General features: G+C 42.3%; 1 protein-coding gene across 1 annotated transcript in view; it reads left to right on the plus strand.

Annotated features, from left to right (window-relative positions):
* The first annotated feature begins 4,818 nt into the window (after positions 1-4,818).
* RPAP1 (RNA polymerase II associated protein 1) overlaps positions 4,819-23,513 on the plus strand; it is a 36,300-nt gene continuing 17,605 nt past the window's right edge. The window contains exons 1-11 of the mRNA XM_009573210.1: positions 4,819-5,046; positions 6,026-6,174; positions 6,740-6,832; positions 8,187-8,367; positions 10,412-10,588; positions 13,554-13,760; positions 17,272-17,387; positions 17,806-17,904; positions 18,398-18,499; positions 19,291-19,458; positions 21,775-21,957. Coding sequence (XP_009571505.1) covers positions 4,857-5,046; positions 6,026-6,174; positions 6,740-6,832; positions 8,187-8,367; positions 10,412-10,588; positions 13,554-13,760; positions 17,272-17,387; positions 17,806-17,904; positions 18,398-18,499; positions 19,291-19,458; positions 21,775-21,957 — 1,665 coding nt within the window. The 5' untranslated portion in view covers positions 4,819-4,856. The remainder of the gene's footprint in view (positions 5,047-6,025; positions 6,175-6,739; positions 6,833-8,186; positions 8,368-10,411; positions 10,589-13,553; positions 13,761-17,271; positions 17,388-17,805; positions 17,905-18,397; positions 18,500-19,290; positions 19,459-21,774; positions 21,958-23,513) is intronic.

Genomic DNA, 23,513 nt, shown 5'->3' on the forward strand with positions numbered 1-23,513 from the left:
GGGCAGCGGCCGTGCCCCCCGGGCGCTCTCTGCTGCCGGGCCCTGCTTCGCCGGGTCCCTTCCCCGAGCAGTTGCCCGTCGGGGAGAGGCCGCGCCAGGCCTACGGGCCTAGCCTACGTCTGCGTCTTTAAGACTTCGATTCAGACTCGTTTAGGGAAAGCCCGTGAGGGCTGTGAACGCGGTGGGAGCTTCGGGACGCATCAGCTCTTTCGTTTGTTAATAGCAGCTTATTGCTTTTAATTTTATTTTGTGCCATGCTGGTGCCTCTTTATTGCAGAGACTCTTCAGGCAAGCTGGGGAAGCAGCGTTTCTGGAGGCAAGGTGCTGTATGCGTGCACATGGTACGTGCCTGACAGGCAGAGAGGCAGTCACTGAGTCTTGCATGACCAGCGTGAGATGTGGAGCCTCTTTGAGGAGACGTCCTTGTGGCTTTTGACTGGGGTTTTCCTTCTGGGAGGAGGGTCTTTACAGGTATCTGCCTTCTGTATAGCAGATAAAAGTTGCTGCCTGTCTTGTCAAGCCTAGATGTTTTAGACTGTCGTTCATTACAGTATTGTGTGCAGAAAGCATTTTTGTGACAGCAGAGCATGCACATCACCATTTTGCAAAGTAGGGAAGAATCCTGAGTGAAGCTTTCATTGACCACTAATCTAGAGCGGACAAATTGTACCTTTCCATTGAATGCTGAGCTGCCTTGGAGAGGCTGAGATGTGACACTCTGCTTCGCCTTTTAACTCCTTGCCTCAACCAACAAGGTCTGAAGAAATACGTTAATTTGAGGCGCTGATTGTGACACCAAGATCTTGTATTCTTCTTTGACCCAAATCTGATAACTTTAGCAGAAGAATGCAGTGTTGTAGATTTGAGGATGGGGAAAAAAAATGACAGGGTTCAGAAATCAGTAGGAGTCAGAGATGATTCTTTTTGAGTTCTGATTTCTTTTACATGTACTTGCTACCTTTTCTCTTTTAACTGTGTCTAGTTCATGGCTGTTGTTGTGATGTAAGTGTCTCCCTTAGGCTGTAGGGCTCTGCTGCTGCGGAAGAAAAATGCACTGTAAATGCAGATGAATTAGAATAAAATAAAAATCATAACGACATTGGATTATATCAAGTAACTAAATTTTTTTGTAGCCTGGTGGCGCATGTGAAAACCTTGGACAGGAGTGGAGTGGTACTTTGCTCAAACAAATGCTGTGTCTGATTCTTACGTTGTTTTATGTCTGTTGAGAGTAGTGGCAGACGTCGGTAATATATGCCTCAGAAGTTTAAACGCTGCTTCTGGAAAGAATTGGAAGAGTATTGTAGACCTCAGTTTCTCTGTAAAGTAAATGCCATTCTCTGTGATACACTGGTGCTGCATTAGTTGGTGATTAGGGTCCCTTACTGTCCTATCTGGCCATCCTTCTCAGGCTTACACTTGAGCTGAAGTTGGTTAATCCAAAACTGTATCTTGGCACTTGAAGCAGTCTGTGGCTTTATTGCCCGCTGTGCGTTTGCATCTTCTTTTAGTCTGACTTAGACCACTGGTCCCAGCTGCATTTGTAAAACTTCCTGCAGCGCTGACGGGCTTTTCAAACAGTATCCATGGAAAGTCCAGAGCATGATAGAAAACTATTTATTGAGACTTTTAATGCAGACAGGGGATACAACAACAGATGTGAATGCACTATAATCACTATGTTCGGGTGTATATAGGTGCTCATGGTCCTTTGACAGCATTTCTGATCCCTTAGATGCGTTCCTAGGACAATATCCTCAGCAGGTTGCATGTGTCGGCTAGATGGTGGTCCCTCTAGGCAAACAGTTTGTGTGTGGTTAGCTTTTAAGTAGCCAATTGTAAGATTGGAGACAACTAGACCATAGGATGCTGGGGTTAGTGCTGATCATCAGTAGTGTGTTATTTTTCTTGCATGTTTTCATTGAGCTCTGGTGGATAAGAATTATTCCTTATGATGGCCAGGTGAGTGTTGCTAATGTGCTTAGATGGCTTCCAGGGGGCATGGAAAAGGTACCATTAGAAAGCAAACTGTTTTCACTACATTCTGTCTGTTTGCAAGTCCCATATGTATTTAAGCAATTTCTGGCTCGTTGGGACTGCAGAAGGACCAAGTGAAAGGCGTTGGTTGTATTAAATTTCCAGACCCACTTAGAACGTGGAAAGAACACATTTAAAGCTTTTATCTATTTTTGCACCAAACTAATGCCCATCTCTCTATTACCGTCTTGTAGCTCTTTACATTTGGGTGGCCTCTATATCCATATGGAGGAAGGACTGACTTTGAGGAAATGGTTCCTGGAACATCTAACCTCTTCAGACAATGACTGCATAGTTGGCTTCTTGTGCCTGACAAGTCCCGAGACAAATGAAGGCAGTTTCAAGGCCTGCTCTATTTTTTGATTAACTTTTTTAATACGCAGAGACTTGGACAAATGTGTGTACATGCCTGTGTGGAAGAAGCTTATTGCAGAAAGATTAACAGCACACTTTGCTTATAACTGGGTGTTCTGTGTCTGTTAATCCTAGCATCATCCTCATTCGGGCTTTGAAGCCTGTGATGATAGGGCATGAAACACTTGGCTTCTGATGCGTGTGGTGCTACTTATGCATATCAAAGAGGGACCTATCAACTGAAGTATGACTATTGGAGCCCCTGTTGTGGCAGAAAGCTCCGTAAATAAACAGCAAGTAGGTGTGTGCTTATACTAGGAATGCACAAAAAAAGGAGCTGTCTGCAGAAGTTGCAATTTTTGCTGTGCAGTTGCAAGGGAACCGGGCTGAAAGGTAGTGTTTCTTTCTGCATCCTTGGCATCAGTCAGAACCGCAATGATATCCCAGGTGTTTTTGTGTTAAGTCCTTCTCCGACAGTAGCAAGGCACTGTAGCAGGGTGCTCCCTTCCCTTCCTGCCCTGAAGTAGCCTTTGCTAGCGGCCGTGTTCCACAGATGTCCTTGACAGCCTTGGTAGAGAAGTTGGGCATTTTCCCTGTGTGTTGGGGGAGGGTTTCATTGTGCAGAGGGTACAGGGAAGTTCCCCTTGCTGCTGCTTGTGCCATACATAGGCTTGGTGTAAATGGAAGTTGTTGTTCAGGGACTCTTGAGCTGACAGCTTTCATTAAGGTCAGTGTTTTGAGGTGTCTGAAATCGAACAACTAACTTGTGATGTTGGCATCGGATGAAGAGGTCTGGTTCCTCAGTCATGAAGTGCTGAAGTAAATGGAGTCCCTGGAAACCTTGAAACCTCTGAAAATCTGCTTTGTTTTGGTACGCAAAACTCTTAAGTCTGAATGGTTTTAGTCCAGCTTTTGCACAAAATGAGGGACAGGAAAAAGAATTTCAGCGAGTCTTACATGGTTGGTGGTTTTACACTAAGGCCTTGCTTTTAAAAAAAAAAAAAAAACAACCAAATGTAAAATTCCCTGGATCTCTTTGTGATCTTGGAACCAGCAGCATCACATCTAGCCAATCTTGATCAAGAATGAGATCCCTGAAAATAGTATAAATATTCCAAGCGTAGGTCATAAGTAGTGCATGGAGTAATTCTTGTGTCTGTTAGCATCCTTCTCACAAGGTATCTCTCCACATATTTTACAATAAAGTATGATAATAGCATAAGACAAAACATTGGCTTCAGGGCAGTGGCTGTGCCTGCACAATGATTGAACTTTGGTTTGGTCTGAGATCAAGACAGAGATTCACTTCCAAGCTTTGCATTTTCTCGTGCGTACAGCCTACCCGTATGGCAGATAACTGTAGTTTTAAAAATCCATATCCACTTTCCTTTCCAACTTCACAATAAATCATCGAGTCCTGATGGGCTTTTAAAAGTGGAAGAGATCAAATATGTACAAAATATTTCAACATACCAAGTGTGGGAGGGTGTCAAGTCTGTAGCATTAGTGCTGATCAGTGATTGAATTAGTGTGAAATGTATTTGCAAACACTTTACTCGCTGCCTGTGAGAAATGGATTGATGGTCCCAGGGTCTGGGAATAAGAGGTGGGGAGTAATAGTCACAAATATTTTCTTGCCCAGTAGATGGGAGGTGGAATAGTTGCCTTCCTAGTAAGTTCTCATACGCACAGAAGTAGAAGTCTTTGTAAATACCACCCTTGGCTTTCAACCTAAAACTAGCCTGGGCAGTAAATGAAAATGCTTGGAAATAGCACGGCTTCTGCCAGTAAGAGGGCAGAGAGAGAGAACTAAAGCAGGGGGACTGGCTAAGGAAGAAAAACTTTTCTCGCTTGGGAGATTTGAGTGATAAGGGGAGCAAACAGAGTCAGTGAGGGCGAGTGCATTGTCCAAATCTACATGGACAGACTCCTGCATCCTGACAGGGATGCTAATGCTAGGATCCCGAGAAGACCGTATGCTGGAGTGGGGAGGTTTGCATGATACTGTGCCTCTGATGTTCTTGGTTGGTGATGATAATGGAGTAAGTCAAATCTGTTGTCTTAGACCAGGTGCTTCTGTGGCTTTGCAAATCCAAGGCCGTGGTGTTGGCATTCTGGCAGTGATGCGCTTGTTGGCTGGCTTTTTGCTGGATGAATGCCATCCTGCTCCCAGCTGGCTGGTAGACCAGGTGTTGGCTTGTCTAGTAGCATGTTGTTCGGCGATGAAGAACAAGGTAAACAGTTTGTCTGGGACTCTGGTACAACTAGTTGTGTCCTGGGGTGATCCTGAAATAGGGTGGCTGCAGTATGTATAGGAACAGTAGAGTGAGACAAAAATGAATAGTTTTCCTTTGCTGTCCCCATCTTATCCCCAGGAAATCCAGTTCTGTAACCAGTTTTCCATGTCTTCAATAGGTTCCATGTGAACAGCACGCAGGGCCGGGCTGCAAGAGCAAGAAGGCAAGATGTTGTCGAGGCCAAAGCCTGGGGAGTCCGAGGCAGACCTGCTGCACTTTCAAAACCAGTTCCTGGCAGCCAGAGCTTCACCTGCAGTGAAGATTGTGAAGAAAGCAGACAAGAGGAAGGGGGCGGAAGGGAGCACAGATGCTAAGAGACTCTCGCTACAGGACAGCAAGGATGTAGTCATGTTGGATGGTAATTTCCCTTGTGGGCTTCTTTGAATTACTAGGATTCTCTGTCCCTTTCAGTGTTCCTCAGCGCTTGTCTTTTCACCTCCCTCTCAACCCAGTGTTGCTTTTGCCCTGCATGTGTGTCCTCCTTGCAGTATTGTTTGTTCTTAGCCTTGTTGGAAAATGCACTTGTCCAATGTTACCAGCATTCAGTAGAACCACCTTTCCAACACATTGCCTTTTTCTATGTTTATCAGCTGCCTGTGGTACCTTGCCAGCCTCAATGCAAGTGGTATTTTCTGTGATTTGTACCCATTGGACACTCACTGCTTATTTTGCCATCTATGCAGACCCTGTTGTCAGTGTCTTTGAGATTTAGCTCTGGTAACAGCTACAGCTTTCAGCCAGCAGGTCTGGCTTGATAAGCCTCCTTCCCGCGGTTTTGTTTTCCTCCATCAGCAGTAACACTGCTGTCTTGTGCTTAATAGTCTCAGAGGCTCAAAGTGCTTTCTTAAAAGCAACAACTTAAATCTTGCAATGCTTAGTTCCAGGTGAGGAAATATGATCCCACTTTATAGATAGCGAAAAGGAGGCCTTGACTTGCTCATGATTGTACAAATCACTCACTGTTAGAGCCAGCAGTGGAAATGTGCTTTTCTGTGCCTGAACAGAACCTGCAAGGACACTATGTGTTTCTGTACAGCCTTGCTTCTTCCCTTAATACTTGCAGTCAGGCCTCAGTACCCTTTCCTGCTTATGCAGCTCTTTGAAAAGATCTTGGTGCTAATACATAAATAATAAAATTCTTGAGCATGTTTCTTTCCACTACCCAGTGCAAGTCAGACACAGAGGACTCTTAATTGTCTTATTGCTTCCTTATCTTCTTTGTTTCTCATCAGAGCAATAGTAGGTGCTATTAGGGAGCCTTGGTCTGGTATCTGTTGCACAGTAGTTGTATATGAGTAACTTGACTGCTTTTTTTTCTTATTATTTCCCCTCTCCAGATTTTCCTGATATTCTCCCAGCTCTAACTCCAGCTCCTCCAAAAAAGTCCAAGATCAAAAGTGCCTGTGTCCACTTCGAGGATGAAGATCCAGAGGAAAGACTGGAAAGTCATGATCAACACATTACAGCAGTCTTCAGCAAAATTATTGTATGTCTGGTTTTTATGTGATGGTCTAGTGTTTTTTTGAATGCTGTGAACTAAGCAGTGGCCAGGGATGAAGGATTCTGTTGCTGCTTTTTATTTCTACAATGTAATGCAGCAGTTGTAGCACGGTAGACGACTGTCCTGGAGCACCTTGAAAGAAAAAGCTCTTTGGGTATATTTTTGCTGTCAGTTAAATATGGGTTTGAATCTGCTCTCCAGTCCAGACCTGCCTACAGGTCACACTGCTTGCATGCAGGCATGTGCTCTAGTGTGGATTTGGGTGAGTTTCTGGACTCTCTAAGGGGGATGTTCTCATTGCTTTGCCCTGGCCCAGGTTATCCTTTATCTGATTCTTTGAGTAGGTGTGTGGAGTTTGGCAGCCCAGCCTTTTGGAAAATAGCCTCGCTTTGGCTCTAAATAAGCACAAGGTATTCTAAGCCTGAGAGTGATGTAGCAGAAAGCTTGTGAGCTGCAGAGCTGAGAGATTTTGAGTCCACTCTTAGCTAAATGATATAAACGTGTCTGGCTGTTGCGATGGTTTCTACAGGGTTTGAATTTTTTGCTGCAGGAACGAGATACGAGTGCAGTAGCAGTGACCATGCCAGTGCCCTCAGGAGACCCATTTCCAAGGACATTTCACCGCTCTGAGATAAAAAGTGAGGTAAGGTTGGGAGCAGCTGTTTTATGCTACCTTCATTGACAATTAAAACTACCCCACAACAAAGCCTAATGCTTGGTGGGTGGTAGGGCTCAAAATAAGTGACTTGGCATGCTGGAGATCATAAGCTAGCTCAACATATCTCTGGCATTGCCACCTTAGTGTAGGAGAGAGCTCTTCTACCAAGCTGCCGTCAAGTAGGTACTCCATACCCTGCAGTTAAATAACATCGGAATCCTTTCGGTTTAGGAAAGAGGTGATCCCCTTCAGCTAACTTTAGTGAGGTGGATCAAATCTGCGTTGCTGTAATAGAATTGATCCTGTTCTGCTTGTTTTTCTCTGAGGAACAATCTCTTAATTTGTCCACGAGTTTGGTTAAGTCCGTACTAAAGTTGCACCCGATTTCTCCTGGCATGACGTTTGGGTATGGTTGCACAGATTATCTTCTGCAGCCTTTTGGATTTTGACATAATTTTTCTTCTGAGGCTGTAAAGCTGGAAGCCATGGCTGCTATCATCAGTTGTTGCTGTAGTAGCAAGAGCTGCTAGCTGAGTGGGAGTCAGATGCTGGGAACTGATATGCGATTGATAGCTGTGGTTGCTTTGAAGAGGTAGCTTATTTTGAACGGCAGCTTTTTTGAAAGGAAAGAGTAATACTTTTTAAACTACCAGTTCTGTTTACCTGATGCAGGAGTGCACAAAGCAGCTACCAAACGTTCAGACTGCCTTTTAAGTTTCTTCTCTGGACTGGGGACATGCAAGAGATTTTTTTTTTCTTATTCTGCTTTGGATTTCCTGTGCATCCTGTGTAAGGCTGTTCAGAGCTATGCCCTTCCATCGCCTAGGCAAGCAGCACAGTAATTTAGCCAGGATTATTTTAGCACCACTTGCCCACTTCTTACTGTGTAAATCTCTTCACCCTGCTGCTCTCTAATCACCTTATAAGAAGCCTGTTCCAGGCATGTGGTGAGCACAGTGCAGTACAACCCCATTTATCCTCAGAAATTTAAAGTATTCAGCTATGCAGAGTTTCCAAACAGCAGGAAAGCTGGAACTGTTGTGTTTAGTGATATTTTAGGTGTACTTCCCTGGCTTGAATTCACTTATAATTAATCATCTTCCTTCTCTAGGTAGCAAAAACATTCATGTTTTTGTCTCTCTGTCCTAGCGTTAAACTGTTAAAAAAAGGAATAGTACATGCACAGAAGAGGGCAGGTGGCTGCCAGCAGCTTGTCCGTGTCATATCCCAAAGTCTGATTTGAGGGTGTCTTTAGGATGAGATCTATACATTTGTTAGTGGCAGGTGTGCGGGGGAGTCTGGAGAGGAAAGTGGTGACACATGGCTTCCCTGTTTGCAGGTGAAGGTGGGATCTGGAAGAAAAAGCATCTTTGCACAAAAGATGGCAGCGAGAAGAGCTGCTGAAAAGGCAGCAACAGCTCCCTCTGCTGCTGAGTGCGTGCAAATAAGATCAGCTGCTCCGGCTGACCTGGATCCTGAGGGATCAGCAGAAGAGGCACCTCTCCCCAGCATCAGGGATGGTAAGTGGAGAAGGTTCTGCTTATCCAGCCTACCGTATTTACATAGCCTTAGTAACCATAACATCAGTGCACCTTATTTTTAAATTAGGGTAGCACTGTTGTCCTCAGTGTATCTCAAGGTCACTTGGAATGTCTGTGGTGTGACAAGGATTTGAAATGGTCTGAGACACAAATTAACATTCTAAAAATTGGGTTAGCTTTCTCACTGATTTCCTTTTTGCTTCACACAGGGCCAAACAGATTTATTTTTCAAGGTTCTTGTCCTCCTTTTCCTCTCTATTTGTTATACATAAAGCTTTTCTTGTTTCATCATTGATTTCCACAATTTTAGGAAGAGGTTCTTGTGTCTGATGAAGGTGTTTGGGACCACTGTGATACGGGTTCTCACTCCTACCTAGAAGCTGAAAGCTCAGTCTTCCGTCACCAGATCCGCTGCCATGAAAGTATGGCTTTGCTCCATAAGGAATGCTGTGAGGCAGTGCTGATGAGGCAGTGCCACCTCCAGCAGTGACTTGTCTGACAGCAATGTGACAAGGAAAGATGAAACCAATTCAACTGCTACCAGCATCTCCAGGCTTTTTTTTTTTTTTTTTTTTTGTCTTGGGCAGTCCTATTTGCTTAGGACCACCATCAGTCTGGGTTTTTCCCTGACACCCTCTTTTTCACATTGAAATAGAGACCAGATGTCATTTGAGGGTTATTGCCATTTGGCTAAGGTTTCTGTCTGCCCTGACCACTGTCAGAGAATTGGTAAGAGAACCCACAGACATGCTGTGCTGTGCGTGCACAAATCCACTGTCCAGGTCAATGTACTGTGCTTACTGTATATCCTGTTACAATTGTGCGTGTGTGCTTCTGTCTGAGAAATCTCAAAGGCAAATACAGCAGCTCTATAGCTGTGATCCTCTTGAAGTAGAACACTTCTAAAATGTAGTAGCACGGCAGAAAATGGCTTGGCCTCCTCAGCAAGATTGTTGTGGCAGGATCACTAGAAGCAAGAGGAGAAGAGGGGGAGCTCCATTTCTTGTGGTAACAATGTGTTTGTGCCTGGTAACCCTCAGCTTAGTTGCTGATGGTGGGAAGCGTACTGAATCTTTTACCAGGTCACTCTGTTTTCTCGTCTCTTTCTGCTCGATATGCAAGACAACTGCTGTGGAAGTGACATCAAACCTTACTAATGTTATGATGAGTGTCATTACTGCTGTTTGAACAGGGGTTTGATGCTTTCAGGGTTGGCTGGCTTAGGGTCATAGGACCTCCGTATAGTCACTATATGGAGCATATGAACAAAACATAAGGAATAAAGCCACTAGGTCAGGTCCTTGTATAGTGGGCTACAGGACAGCTGGAGGGTCTCACTCTGACCAAAGGAGCATGTTACCCTGCTGCTGGAGTTAAATGAAATGGACCTTTAAAAAGGATTTAGATCAGGTGAAAGGAGACTTGATTTTTCAGGATAGGAAAAATGCACCCCTGCTGGAACTTCTGATATGTTTAAGCCTTAAAGGTGAATACAGGACATTGTTAGAAGCAAACATGCCTGTGTTGAGAATGGATCCTGTATCACTCTGGAAACTGGTTTACCTAATAATTTTAATTCTCTGTTTCACTCAACAGATATTTACTAGGTCACGGTTCAGCTGACATACAAATGTGGGTTCAGGCGCTCTTGGACAGCGAAAGAATCTAGTATTCACTAACTTGGAAGAATGGTCTGACTCATCAGTTGTGAATTATGCTCCAGTTTACCTTTTCTTGCTGTTGCTTTGCATTAAAGAAAAATTCCTTTCCCCCCATCCCTCCCCAAACTCCTAAAGAAACAAGGTGGAAATGACGTTTTGTTGTGACATGGGATGAAAGCCCAAATGTTTTAGTTTTGTTTGAAGCTAAACTAAACTTCTTTACTCCTATTTTAATGTGGCTACCAAAGTTAAAAAAAAAAAAAAGAAATTATGCAAGCTTGATAATGACAAAATTGAGATGCTGACAAAATTCATAATGTTGTAGACACTTAAATCACTGCTTTCTCTGCTGGATCTTATAGATAAAGCTGGTGACTTTTTGACCTCTCAGCGGCCTTGTCTCATAACGGGAGAGGGTCTTGGAAGCCAAAAGAGTGAGCAGGAAGCTCAAGCTATTCACAGAGAGAACTTGGAGAAGCTGCGGTCCATGTCTGAGGAAGAGATCCTACAGGAGCAGGAAAGGCTTCTGGCTCAGCTGGGTATGTGCTTCCCAGGGTGAATTCTAGAGACATGGAAGTTTACTTGAATGTGTAGGTGTCCTGAAGTCTTGCCAAATTCACAGATCAAAGATGGGAGTTTGGGATTCCTGCTCATTGCATATGTGGATAATCTAGCTTCCATGTCATGTCCGTAGCTTATGAGTAAGAATTAAGTGTGAAGGAATTAAAGAGCGCTTATTCCTCAGTGGGAGGGGGCTTAGCTTAAGTCTGTCTCCTCTCCCCTTTGCTGTGGGATAAGATGGTCCATGCACTCTGTTAGTTTGCACACTAAATAGCTGGTTACATATACACGTATTGAGCTCCTAAAATGTAATTCTCTGAAGCAGATAAGAAAGCAAAGCTATTCTTGGGATGGCCGTAGCAATGCTGAGGTGAGAGAGAGCCCTTGGTTTTCCCCTCCAAAATACCTGATACTTGGGGCAGAACTCTCAGTACCCAGATAGGGGAAATGTGTGGGCATGTGGGAGATTTCAGTTCAAATATGTACTTGACAGAGCAGAAAAACTTACAACTAGTCTTGAACTTCTTGAAAAAGTGATTTAATTATCTGGCTGTTGGGTGCAGGTGTTCTGGCAGGGGTCTGGTCTCTGGTTTGGAGCCCTGTCCACAGTGGTGCTCTGGGAATGCCTGTCACTGACAGGTGAGGACAAGATGGGGGAGAACACTGTGTGTGGTATGTTTGATAAGACTTTGTGTGACCTGGGGCACTGTAAAACTTGTTGGCGTTCGTTTCAATGATTTTGTATGCTTAAGAACATACAGATGTAGGTTGCAGACAAGGGTTTTTGAAATTCTCATAATTTCAGGTTCTCTAGCATCAAATTTAGGTGTGAGTGGCATTTTAGAGGCATAAGTCTCTCGTGTGTTTAGCTTAAAGATCATATTAATGATCTTGACTTCATTGCAAGCAGCATAGGTATAACTGGAAAGGTGGCAAAGGAACTGTTCAAAATAATTGCAGATAGAATGCTTAGTTATATCCTTCATTTAGAGAGCTGAGCTCTTCAAATTACCTGAGGTGAAAAACATTTTTTTTTTTTTAAACTTCACTGCTTATAACAATGGCATGTGTATGAAAAATACCTTATTTATGCACTTTATTCTTGTGACTGATTTGTGATCTTTGCTCCTTGTCCCTACCACTCCGTCCTTTGGGATATTAGTGAAGTGAATACTTAGGGAGTTCAAAAAGGATAGGGTGTATTTTAAGTATTTTTGAACAATAAATTATTTTCTGAAACAAGGTATTTGTTTATATGCCCTATGGGTTAAAATTGTAGATCTTTCAGTCTTTGAGGCCTTAAGGAAACTGGGAGTAATTTTGGCTTTCCCAAAATATCTGTGGTTAGGGAATTATGCACAATGAAGCAACTCCTAAACTAAATTGCTGGCTTACAGATGAACTTGGGATCTGGACAGGCACAGAGATGTGGATTAAAGAGACTCTTTCTTCATATTCAGGAGTGTGAATAATTGGTGGGTGTTTAATGCTGCCCAGTCTCTGAATTAACCTCTTAGTTATCAAGCAGATGAGACTCCATGGTGTGGACTATGAGGATGGGTAGGCAATTCCATGCTGGCCAGTGTCTTCAGGGTCTTACTGTCGATACTGTTTTGCCCATGGACACTGTGGGCAGAAGTAGGCTTATTTTCTGATGTACTGTGCATAGATTGACATCATCAGTGCCTTGTTTGTCACTGTTTGTGTGAAATGATGAAATAATGAATACAGTCTTTTCCTTGCTGTGTACAGTGAAGTGTGAGAAAGTGAGAGCTCTGCTTGCATTCGGGAAAAAATATGCGTGCTTTAATGAGACTGGGCTGAATGCCTCTCCTTTGCCAAGGGAGGTTTAAACTGCATCATGAGGAGAGCGTGCAGGAATTGCAAGTGTGGGATAGATCCCTGCATCCTCTTTGAACTGTTTCAGAGACGTGGGAGTCATTTCCTTTTTGGGATGACTTCTCTCAGGTGCAGAGCATTTCTGAATTCCTTGTCTTTTGTCCTCCAAAGAATAAATAATCAATGTAGGTGTTATATTCTGTTACTTTATACATCTCTGACACTGTTATTGGAGTGTCTCTGTGCCTTTGAGAGGTACAATTACTGTTCACCTCTGGCATAAACATCCCAACACATCTTCCAGATGAAGAGTATTCAGAGAGAAAGTGCGCTCCATCAAAAATGATGTGGGATATCTGTAGCAGATCTGAAATGATCAACATCTGACATTTTCCTATTTCAGAGCCGTAGGAATATTATCTGTCCTTCAAAACACCCCTACCTCCCAAATGTTCCTTTTCTCCTCCAGATCACGAAGAGAATGGCCACATCTGTTTTCTGGATGTTGTCAAATCATAATTGACTCTCAGGATAGGGAGTCGGTTTAGAACAAACAAGATCTCCTTCTCCTAATATAATATCTAGACTATGCAGCTCTAGTGTAGTTCAGTAAAAAGCAGGTAATTATTTTTGTTGTGTCTGTTCCTTGTATTCTCCTGGCCAGTGATGCCACTGAGGCACAGGCAGGGTAAGCAAACTGTGCGACCTGGGATCCTCCTATAAATCACAGACCAGAATTCTCTCCACAATGAATAATTTTGTTTGGATGTGCCTTTTCAGTGGCAGTGAGGGGGAAAGAAACAATTATCTCTTTATTTGTAAGCTGGGAGAATAACTAGAATTTTTGTGGTTGCTTTACCTTGAAAGACATTTATCAGCTCTTTCTCTGGTGTTGCCTCACCAGTCAGTTGTACCCAGCTTATGTGCTCAAGATGTCATAAAGCAGTTAAGAGCCTCAGTTTGAAAAGAAGTGATGGTACAGAAGAAGAGGGCATGTGGAATGGGAATGAAAAGACTAAAACATAAATAGCAGAGCTATAGGCATATCAAGTATTTTGAGACTTTCTGTCACTTCTCTGTCTGTCTCTTTGTCAATACTTGCAGATTCCAGTTTAGTTGCTTTCTTAAAGTCACGATGTGGTGGCAGTGAAGGCCAGAAAAAGGAATTAAAAATGGAACAGAACAGACTGGAGGAGTGTTTGGAATCTCTGCCTGTGGCTCAGCATGGTGCAGGATCATCTCTTTCCACTCAGGAGTCGGGTCTGGAAGAATCTGTAAGGAAGGAAGAAAATACGAAGGTAGAAATCACAGGTAAGAAACGAAGTGCATGTTGTTAATGTTCTGAACATAAATGTAAGATTTGCATGGTGTTTGCATCAATCCAGATTGGTTAGTTACCCAACTCAGAATTTTATCATGATATTTAAAAAATACATCTATTTTGGGTTCAAGAAAGAACGTCTCTGTTATTTCTAGCTGGGCTCCATAGATTAGAAGGGTGATAACACTATGTAACGGAGGTGAGCTATTCAGTGGGAGGTCTTGCTTTGTTTTTGAAATTTGTTCTGAGGTCTCTGAAGGGAAAATGTTTTAAACTAGGCATCATTGCTCTTCTGTTCAGTTGTGTGATCAGGGAAACAGAAGAGTGTGGTAGTGAGATTCAGCTGCTGCTTGAATAATTTCTTTTAACTGGGACTGGCTGGGGACAAGAGGGTGTTGGGTAGTAAGAATTAGTGATTTGCTCACAGGATGGCATGGAGATGACAGTCAATCTCACTTCAGGGAAATTGCTCATATAGCGCATGTATGTCTTATCATCATACTACTCCTGATGGCCCCACTCTGTGGCTTGTATCTCAGAACCCACATGGTGATTGCCACAGGATACAGTTTTTTTCTTTGTGCTGTGGATGGAGGGAATTATTAAGGTGTAGAATGTTCTTCTGCTTTTTTGGAAGAATTGTACAGAGCTGTTGCCTCTTATGACAGAACTCTTTAATACTCAATATATGCCTGCATGAGGAGAAAGCTGCTTTATCCCCAGCAGCTAGAGTAACCCATATATTCTCATGGCAGAGAAGTGTTTTCCCCTTAAGCTTCTGCTCTTACTGTTGCTTTCCTCACTGCAGTTTTTTCTTTAGCTATTTCTTTTTCTCTATTGTGATTTTAGGCTCCCATTCTCATCTTCCCCACACTTTTGTTCATAGCATGTCTCTCTCCCTCGTTAGCACGCTTCTCCCCCAGTTTCATGTCAATTTTTGGCTGTCTCTATCTCTCGATCCTCTCTTCTGATGCATTCTTTGTGTCCCAGTGCAACGTGCAGACTGATTAAAGAGGTCTCTGAATCACTCCTGGATTTCAGCTTGGTGTTTGCAAGAGATAACAACCATTTATCGTTTTCTCGATGAGAGGGATGAGACTGTGAGTGTATGTGTGTGTACACATGCAGGAGAAGGAAAGCTGATTAGCCTCTTACTGAGGAAGACACTTCAGTGAACAGTCCTTTTGCTGTTTCTCCCCAAGTTTTACTTTTCCACGAATTCATCTTAATCAAAAGGACTATTTTTAGCTCTTTTTAGTTCCAGAACAATCAAGTGCACAAGTAGCACCAGGTTAAGTGACATTCTTTTACTCGACTGGGAGCAATAGAAGATTGTAGTAGTGCTCTTGGGAATAGCTCAGTGTTCAGAGCATCGTGTGCTGACAACATCTTTTGCTTCCCATGGAAGACTGCACAGGAAAGGAGAAGAGGAGTTTCCCCAGAATATTTGAAATAACAAAGAAAGGATGAGCTGGAACACCGTTATAAAACCAAGGGAAGCCTTTCTAGCACTGAGTTTGTGCCTGCAGCCCATCTTGGCCAACAGGAGATGTAAAATATTAATTTGACATTAGCGCTTAGTGTTGGGATTTTGCATCTGTTCGTGCTCAGAAGTAAACGAATCATGAATAACCCAGCAGAAATGGTCATTCTGAATTTCCCCAGGGAGAGGGTGATGACACAAAGCAGTGGAATTGCTCAAAAGTCAAACCTGCCTCTCTAATGAGATAAAAGGCTACTGTTTCTAATAAACAAGCCTTTATCCAGCAACTTGTAATCTTATCAAATGGAAAAGTAAATTCTGGTACCAGGAAAAGGGGAAGCAAGGCAGAAAGGGAAGAGGTTGGGTGGTAGCCTTTAATAGAACCCAAGTCTGAAAAAGTTCAGTGCAAGTGTTGCATTCACACTGTCAGCTTGTGTTTCTGTAAAGGCATCTCTCAGTAACTGAACAATCTGCTGATGTCTTGGAATATATATCCGTCTTTTCTTGTTGATCAAGATCATAATACTGAAGGCTGGTGGTAATATGCGTAATCCTATTCATAGAATGATTAACTCAACCCTATCAATTTAGCAATTAATGGAGAAAACAATTTGTTGAATTACAAATGTCAATAGATTTCATTTTTCTGCTGATTTTATTTCCTCTAGTTTTGCACCTACCACCCACAAACATTCCACTTTCTTACATTTCAGATGCTTTTTCCTTCTCTTCAATTAAAATGTGTGCTGAGCCTTTCAGCTGCTGAACAGCTTTCTGGCTGGGGAAGATAACTCTGTGCTTGGTTCCTTGCCTGACTCAATACCACGTTGATCATAAGGGTGAAGTTTCATCCTAGAAAGGATGAGTGCCCTTCCTGAAAGTTTATCTACTAATTGGAGGAAAGTAAGACGATAGGTTTCAGGCCAGTTATCAGCAGGAAGCATCTCAGTGGGACTCACTGTTCCTTGCAAGAGAAGACTAGAGCACTAGGATTAATAGCTGCAATGCAAATGAATTCTGGGCTGCTCCAGCAGGACTGATGCTGCTGCTTTTCATGCCCTCAGACTACCTGTTCCTGTCCTTATGTGTAATTTCTCTTGAGATAGCAAAGACTTCTTATCTCATCTCTTCTTATGCTGGTACGGGATAGTATCCTAGTAGCAAAGCATTACCTTTGCTAGTGTTCAGATCATTTCCAGTTACATCTCTCCTGTCCCTTCACTTGTGAGGTTCTTCCACATGCTGATCTGTCTCTTTCCTAGGGCAACTCTTCTGATGTCAGGCATAAATGTCTCGTTTCTCCAATTCTTCTAGTCAAAGCTCTTCATAAAGTTGAATCAGTAATTTCTTCCTTTAGTACTTGCATCTCTAAAATTCTTGTTCAACTGTTCAGTTTCCCCACTGAGCTGTTTCTCAGGCAAGCTGTGTAAATTTTCAGTTGTTTTGATCTTTTCTTCCCAAGCTGATCTCCTCAAGCCGTTAGAGGGGGACACAGAACAAAAAGCAGCATCGCAAATGCGATGAAAGCATGAATAGTAGTGTTTGTGCTCTCTCCAGCGTATCTAGGCTGAAATCATACTGGCTTCCAATAATTTGCTTGGACATCTCTGCATTAATACTTTTGAATGATTTCACACCGCCCCTAACACCCCCCTCCTTGGATGATATTAGTTTGCTTTCTCAAAAGTAGGGCTGATATTATTTTTCTGCCCTGGTTCTGATCACTTGCCTTATTTGTGTCCTGACTTCTGTTCAGCTTCTCCCAAATTAGCCTTGTCTGTGAATTTCATTAGTGCTGTTTACTTCCTCTTCTAGCTCTCATGAAAGATGAAAACAGCTTTAAACCTTTGATGTTTATGCATCAGCCAACAGTCAGTTTGAAAATTGTTTTCTTCTTATTTTACATGAATCCTATATTTGATGGAGTCTTTAAGCCAAGTAGGTTGGCAAAGAGGGAATAGTATTTTCTTCATTCCTGCCTTGGAAGGTAAGACTGCTATTTTTCCCCTCCCACAAAGATGATGATCTGCCTGTGAAGCCCAAGAAGGAATGGATTCACATGGACAATGTGGAGTTTGAGAAGCTGGAATGGATGAAAGATTTACCCTCACCTCGGCAGAAGAAAACCAAAAAGGTTTGAAAGCAGAAACTGGTATTTTTCATGTTTGTGTCTGGATCGTGCTTCTCAGCAGTAACAGTTTTGAAGGCTTCAAAAACTAGTCCTCTGGTTACTCAATCTGTAAGATTTCATCAGGCTGGGAGATTCCCCAGTTTCTTCTATAGGCTGGGTAATACGTGGTCAATTCAGTCTGTAGTGCTCAAGAGAGCTAGGAAGTGAGAGTTTAGCAGCTGTAATCTGGGATGAAACAGGTCTGAAAGCTAAGAAAAAAGGAAAGAGGGGAGTAAATTTTTTTTAAGAATTTGAGGCCTGACCTGGGGAGTTTTTGAACTGTCACCTTCCAGCAGTTGGTGTAAGAGGTGGTATTTTAAGAGGTGAATGGAGCGGAAGGCAATAGAAATAATCTTTTTCTCCCTCCACCCTTTCATTGTAGGGAATGCAAGCTCGATTCAGTTTAAAGGGAGAATTAATTCCTGCAGATGCTGATTTACCAACACATCTAGGCCTGCATCACCATGGAGAAGAGGCAGAGGTAGGTGTAATGTAGTAGAAAGGGCACACCTATTTATGTTTTCTGTGTTTGATTTGGCAGATTCCTTTTGTATCAAAGCTTTTTAGTGACAAAAACCTTAGGAAAGTGTGGATTGGTGATTTTCTTTTGAAACAAGCTCCTGAGGAGAAGTTGGATCTGCATGCATTAACTGCTTTGCTTTCAGAAAACTCCATTAATGCTTTTTATCTTAAATGCCATTAAGGATCTGTGGTGTTGGAAAAAGGTGCACATACCTCCTTTTCTTAAGGAGTCAGTTTTCTCCTGTCACATCAATGATTAGAATCTCTTTTGCAATTGCCACAAAGCAGCAAACAACATTGCATTGCAGCTTATCTCCCGTTATGCAGTATTTTACAGTTAATCTTATTTTAAGGGGCCTGTTTTTACCTATAGCTGAGTTTTTTTGTTGATTTTTTTTTTTTCTTTTTTGTCCCGTCCCCTTTTTTCTTTTTTGTCCCCCCCCCCCCTTTAGAGGGCTGGTTATTCTCTCCAAGAGCTCTTTCATTTGTCTCGCAGCCAAGTTATTCAACAGAGGACACTGGCTCTACAGGTCTTGGGTCGTATTGTTCAAAAGGTAAGTCACTTTCCATGGAATTCCTCCCCATAATTCAAGTTTCTGGTGGATCAGGGCCCAGATTCTCTGGTACTAGTTGTTTGCTTTCTACTATTCAATGAATGTGAGCAAAATCACCAGCAGGGCATTCTTTTTCTCAGGATCTCCTTATTGTTAGAGAAGTTAAGTGTTGGGGCATAACAAACTGAGTTTCAGGTTTCTCTGGAGGGAGATGCTTCCAAGCGTTGTTCAGCAGCAGTGCTGCAGCTTCAGTTCTGTTGTTGCTTTGAACACAAGCATTATTTTTTTGGTGTTTCTTTTGTGACAAACCTATCCTTGGCAATGACCCTTTCACTCCTGTTGTCTGAGCCAGCTTCATGATGTGCTTTTTCTGTAGGAGGTGAGCATGAACCAGCCTACTCATAGAGCAATGTGCCAATAGCATAAAGCAAAATGAATATTTACTTCTGTGCACGTTTCCACCTACCTCTTAGGGGAAGTGCTAACCTTCCCTCCAACAGCAGTGGAGGCAGAGAAGAAGAAACAATGTGATTTTGAGAACAATGGAGCAGAACAGGATGAAGTCAGAAGATGGGTCCAGACTTTAAAAAGAAAGGTTTCCTGCATTAAGGAACTGGAGTTGCGTGCCTCTGTAGAATGAAGAGAGGAGAGAATAAAGGAAAAAAAAAAACCTGCACACAATTTAGCTGCTTTATAGTAGAAATGGGAAGAGGCAGACACGCAGAATGTTGAGATGTACCCAGTTTAGATGACACAGCTTTAACACTGGCTCTGTGTGGCGTACATTTCAGGCCAAGGCTGGAGAGTTTGCTTCCTCCTTGAAGGGCAGCATTCTGCGTCTGCTGCTTGATGCTGGGTTTCTCTTTTTGCTGCGCTTCTCACTGGATGATGCAGTGGATAACGTCATGGCAGCATCTGTTGGTGCTCTCCGGGCTCTGCTGGTGTCACTCGATGATGAGGTGAGACAATCATTAAGTGCCTGGGCTTGATTTCATGCTGGGCTGTTTATAGGAATAGGAATGAGAAGACTTGGTAAACAGCTTAAACAAAGGCTTGCTGGATGGGTTAGCTTAATGGTCAATAGAATGCCATTGCTGTGCTTTGGGACAGACAAGGGAGTGTGTTATCCCAGTCTGAGAGATTCAGACATCTTTTCTCCTGTTTGAATTAGTTCTGCCTCATGATTAAATCCAGTGCAGGCTGCTGAGGTTCTCTTCCTTTTGACATCTTTACAATCTAGATCAGGCCACTACTAATGTATGTGTACAATTTAGTTTTTTTTTAGTATGGCTTCCTATGTTGTTGGCTTCTTGCTTTGTAGTTTTTCTGCTTCTGAACAGATTAAATATTCTCCCTGCTTTCCCTTATGCCTCGTAATGATGCTGTTTTCTCTTTCTCTCATTGTCCATTTTCTGCTGTTCTCAAATGCTTTTCTTACATTGATAAATATCTAATTTTGCATTCTCGTGTGTCTATTCTCTCCTTGATGCTTTTTCTCCTGTTAGAATGTTGAAACTTCTTTTGGGTGTTCAGAGATACTAGACAGCCCTGAGGAGCAAGACTAAGATGTCTTCCTGGTTGGACAGAAGCAGCCTTTATAGGCAAAGCATTCTGTGGGCTGTATTTCAAGTTCCTTCCATGAGAGCTGCTCCTGTGTCAGATTGCAAAGGGGCTGGTGATAGAGAAGAGTGGGCAGATCTCAAGAAGTCCCCTGCAACTTCTCCCAGGCCTTTGGAGCTCTCCCTAGTGGGGAGGCAAGAGAAATGAAGGACTGGGTAGCTTTCTCCACATCTTGCTCCTTTTCTAAGCTATGAGCCTAATGGCGTTCTAGATGAGTCCTGCCCGCCTGTGGTAGGTAATTAATGCTATGAATCAGCTTCTTAATGTGCTTTTCTTTCTTCTGATATTACTCTGGTTCATAACTGCCTGCAGTGCTCTGATTCTCAGGTCAAAGCTTGTGGTGTGATGTCTTGTATAAGCAGGGATTGCTGACTCTCTCAATGCCAAAAGCAGCGCTGTGAGTGCTGTGTCAGTATATTTTTCTCATTCAGAGAGTCTTTCCTAGAGTCTCACGCTGCTGAGTTTCAAAAGGTCTCTGAGGAAGCGACAGGGCTGGAAGTTTGGCCTTTTGCTCCAGGATTTGGAAGACAAACAGGATTTATCCCCACTATAAACACAGAAGATCAACATACATAAAAATCATGCTGTCTGAAGGTTTTGTTCATTCATCAATGGCTATGGGAAGGAAGCACCTTTCTCTTTGTTTCCTTCGAAGACCCAGATACTCTGTCTTATGCTTTTCCTTCTCTTGGTGGAAGGAAGGCTATAGTCCCAAACTCTGTATTCCAGATAGCTTCATCCCCCAAAGTCAGGCCTCTTCTGACCATGTCATTCACTCACTCACCAACTTTGTTTAATATTGCTTTTTTTAAATTTTTTTTTGTCTGTTAATAACTTGCGCTTCCTTGGCACTTCCATTTGAAATTTTTCAAAACAGCTCAGGGTTTAGTTGAAGTCTACCACTTCTTTTCTGACTAATGTGGTAGTTATTTCTGAGTGCCAGTTCAGGAAATGGAAATTTAAAGCAGTTATTAAGTAGTGCAAGCATTCAATTTGACTGTCTTTTATATTCTAAAACATTTTGGGGGAAGTAGGTCTGCTATGGGAGCAATCCCCTCTCTGAAGAGTTGAAAGCTCACTTACTGCAGTATTGCCCTGGAACTTGAGAGTATCTGACACTGTCATTAGCTGTGAACAAAAAAGGGTTTTTTTATTTGCTGAAGTTGGGGGGTGTTCAGACAAAAGCCAAACAAACATGAAAAAATACATCAGGCAGTCTTTATTTTAACATACCATTTTTACATGACCATTCTGTATTATTTGTGACCTAAGTTCCACGCAGATCCAGAAATGGGAATAGAGCCAATAAATGCCAAATTTAAGTTTATCTTCTAGAGCCTTGGTGGTTTGTTTATTTAGTTTTATCTTAAATGTTTTCTTGTTAAGCTGCATTTCTGGTACCTGCATAGTGAATTTAATTCACCTCACAGTAATTGCTTTCCATGTTTTCCCAGGTGTGGGTCATAGGTTAAAATCACTTCCCTGAAAAAGCATTGCATTCTACTTGTACATGTCTAGAACACCCTTTATCGTGTTCCTGGGGTTAGGTGGGAATCAATAAAGCATTCCATAATCAAAAGCATCCTTGAAACGTTTTTGTCTTCCATCATTTCTTTGTGAGAATTTTATTTTATGTGCTTTTATTCTCCTTATAGAAATATCTTGATTGGACGTTCTCATGGTATCAAGGGATGGCTGCATTCCCCTTTGTCCCCAACAATGAGGAGGAAGAAGAGGAGGAAGAGGAAGAAATAAATGGAACAGAGAAGTCTCAAGATAAAAAATTAAAAGATGAAAACAAGCCAGATCCAGATGTGGCCCGATATGATGTTGTAAAGGTGTGCTAGACCTGAAATCTGTTTAGGAAAATAGGCTCTGCACAGTGGCTATGTGTGCTGTTGAAACGTCTGTCCTTCTGTCTATGCTATTAAGAACATTCTGAACAAGAGTTAGAACTCTTCCCTGTTGGATGTTATGTTTCTGTCATATATTACCAGAGGGTAACTTTATTGATCTCTAAAAATGTTGAGACTTGACCTGTGTGATTTCAGTATCATTAAGTATCTCTAACTCCCTCTAGGGAAATTGGCAACAAGAACACTGATGACCTTGTAAGACTTGCTGAAAGACTGCTTACAGACATGATTTTCAAGCTCGCTTACTTGAGCTAGAAGTGAAAAGGTTCCAGCCACTATTAAAGTGTCTGTATGCACTTTTGTGAAGTTAAACATGAGTGTCACAGCTAGGTAGTTCAGAACCAGTTAGATTTGTACAATGACACTCTTTTCATATTTGACATAAGGTGACTACTTAGCATTTCCCCAATTTCATTGTTCATATTTGCATTTCTCAGACAGAGTTACAGCATTTGGAAGGAATTCCTCACATATTTGAGCCTAATCCCACATTTCTGATAGGAGATCTAAAAATAGCAATCTTTGTTACCTCAAACCCAACCTTGGTGGAGCTGATGCAACTCTCTTGCCTGCTGCAATCATTAAAACCTGTGATCACATCACTTAGCCTATATGCTTGAGACTGTGTTCGAATGGCACTTGGTTAAAAGCTTTACTGGACAAATGAATTACTGTACTTGGGCATCTGGTCTCATTTAGAGGCTTCATGATTTCACATGTATTCTACTAGGTGACACTGTTTAAAAAGCTTAACAAAAGAGTTGTAGATAGAAGAGATGAGATCAGTTTGTGATTCTGAAAACAGTTACATTGTTCAGCATAATGGATTTTAACTTGTGCCAAGTGGCCCAAACTCAGAAGATATTTGGGATAAAATTCTCCACTGTTCCAGTTGTTGTAAAATTCCATTTCACACCTGCTTGTTGACTGTTACAACCCAATTACTCCACACAGTTGGAAAAGGAGTATTTAAACTAGCAGCTGAACTCAGTCAGGCCTGGAACTACACCCTTACTTGGCTACAACTTTTTAAAAGTATTGGTACTTATGAACTCAGGTGTTGTGGAGTTGCCTTTTCCCACAACTAGGAATGCATAACGCTGTCACTTAAACTGAAGATTTGTTGCCTAACACTGCCACTGATCATGGTCTTCTGCTCTGTGAACTATCAAATAAAAATCACATCATCTCTCTGCATCTCTCTTTTTCTACTGCAAAATAGGAATTGGTGTCTGTTCTCTGCTTCTGTCAGCTTTCTCTGTCATAACAGGTACTATCAGGCAGAAGTGCTGCATTAGGTGGAGGTGGTGTCTATCCAAAATGATTCAAGGAGCATGAGGACCCTCTTCAGCCACATTAGGTTTTAGCAGTCCTTTATAGGGAAGGTTGTTTTCCTATTCCTTGTTACTTACGGTTTCATACTCTGGAAAACACAAGTATCCAAACCCCACCAGTGGTCTGATTCAGAACAGAAGTTC

Source organism: Fulmarus glacialis, unplaced genomic scaffold, assembly GCF_000690835.1.
Source record: "Fulmarus glacialis isolate BGI_N327 unplaced genomic scaffold, ASM69083v1 scaffold44472, whole genome shotgun sequence".
Classification (NCBI taxonomy): Eukaryota; Metazoa; Chordata; class Aves; order Procellariiformes; family Procellariidae; genus Fulmarus; species Fulmarus glacialis.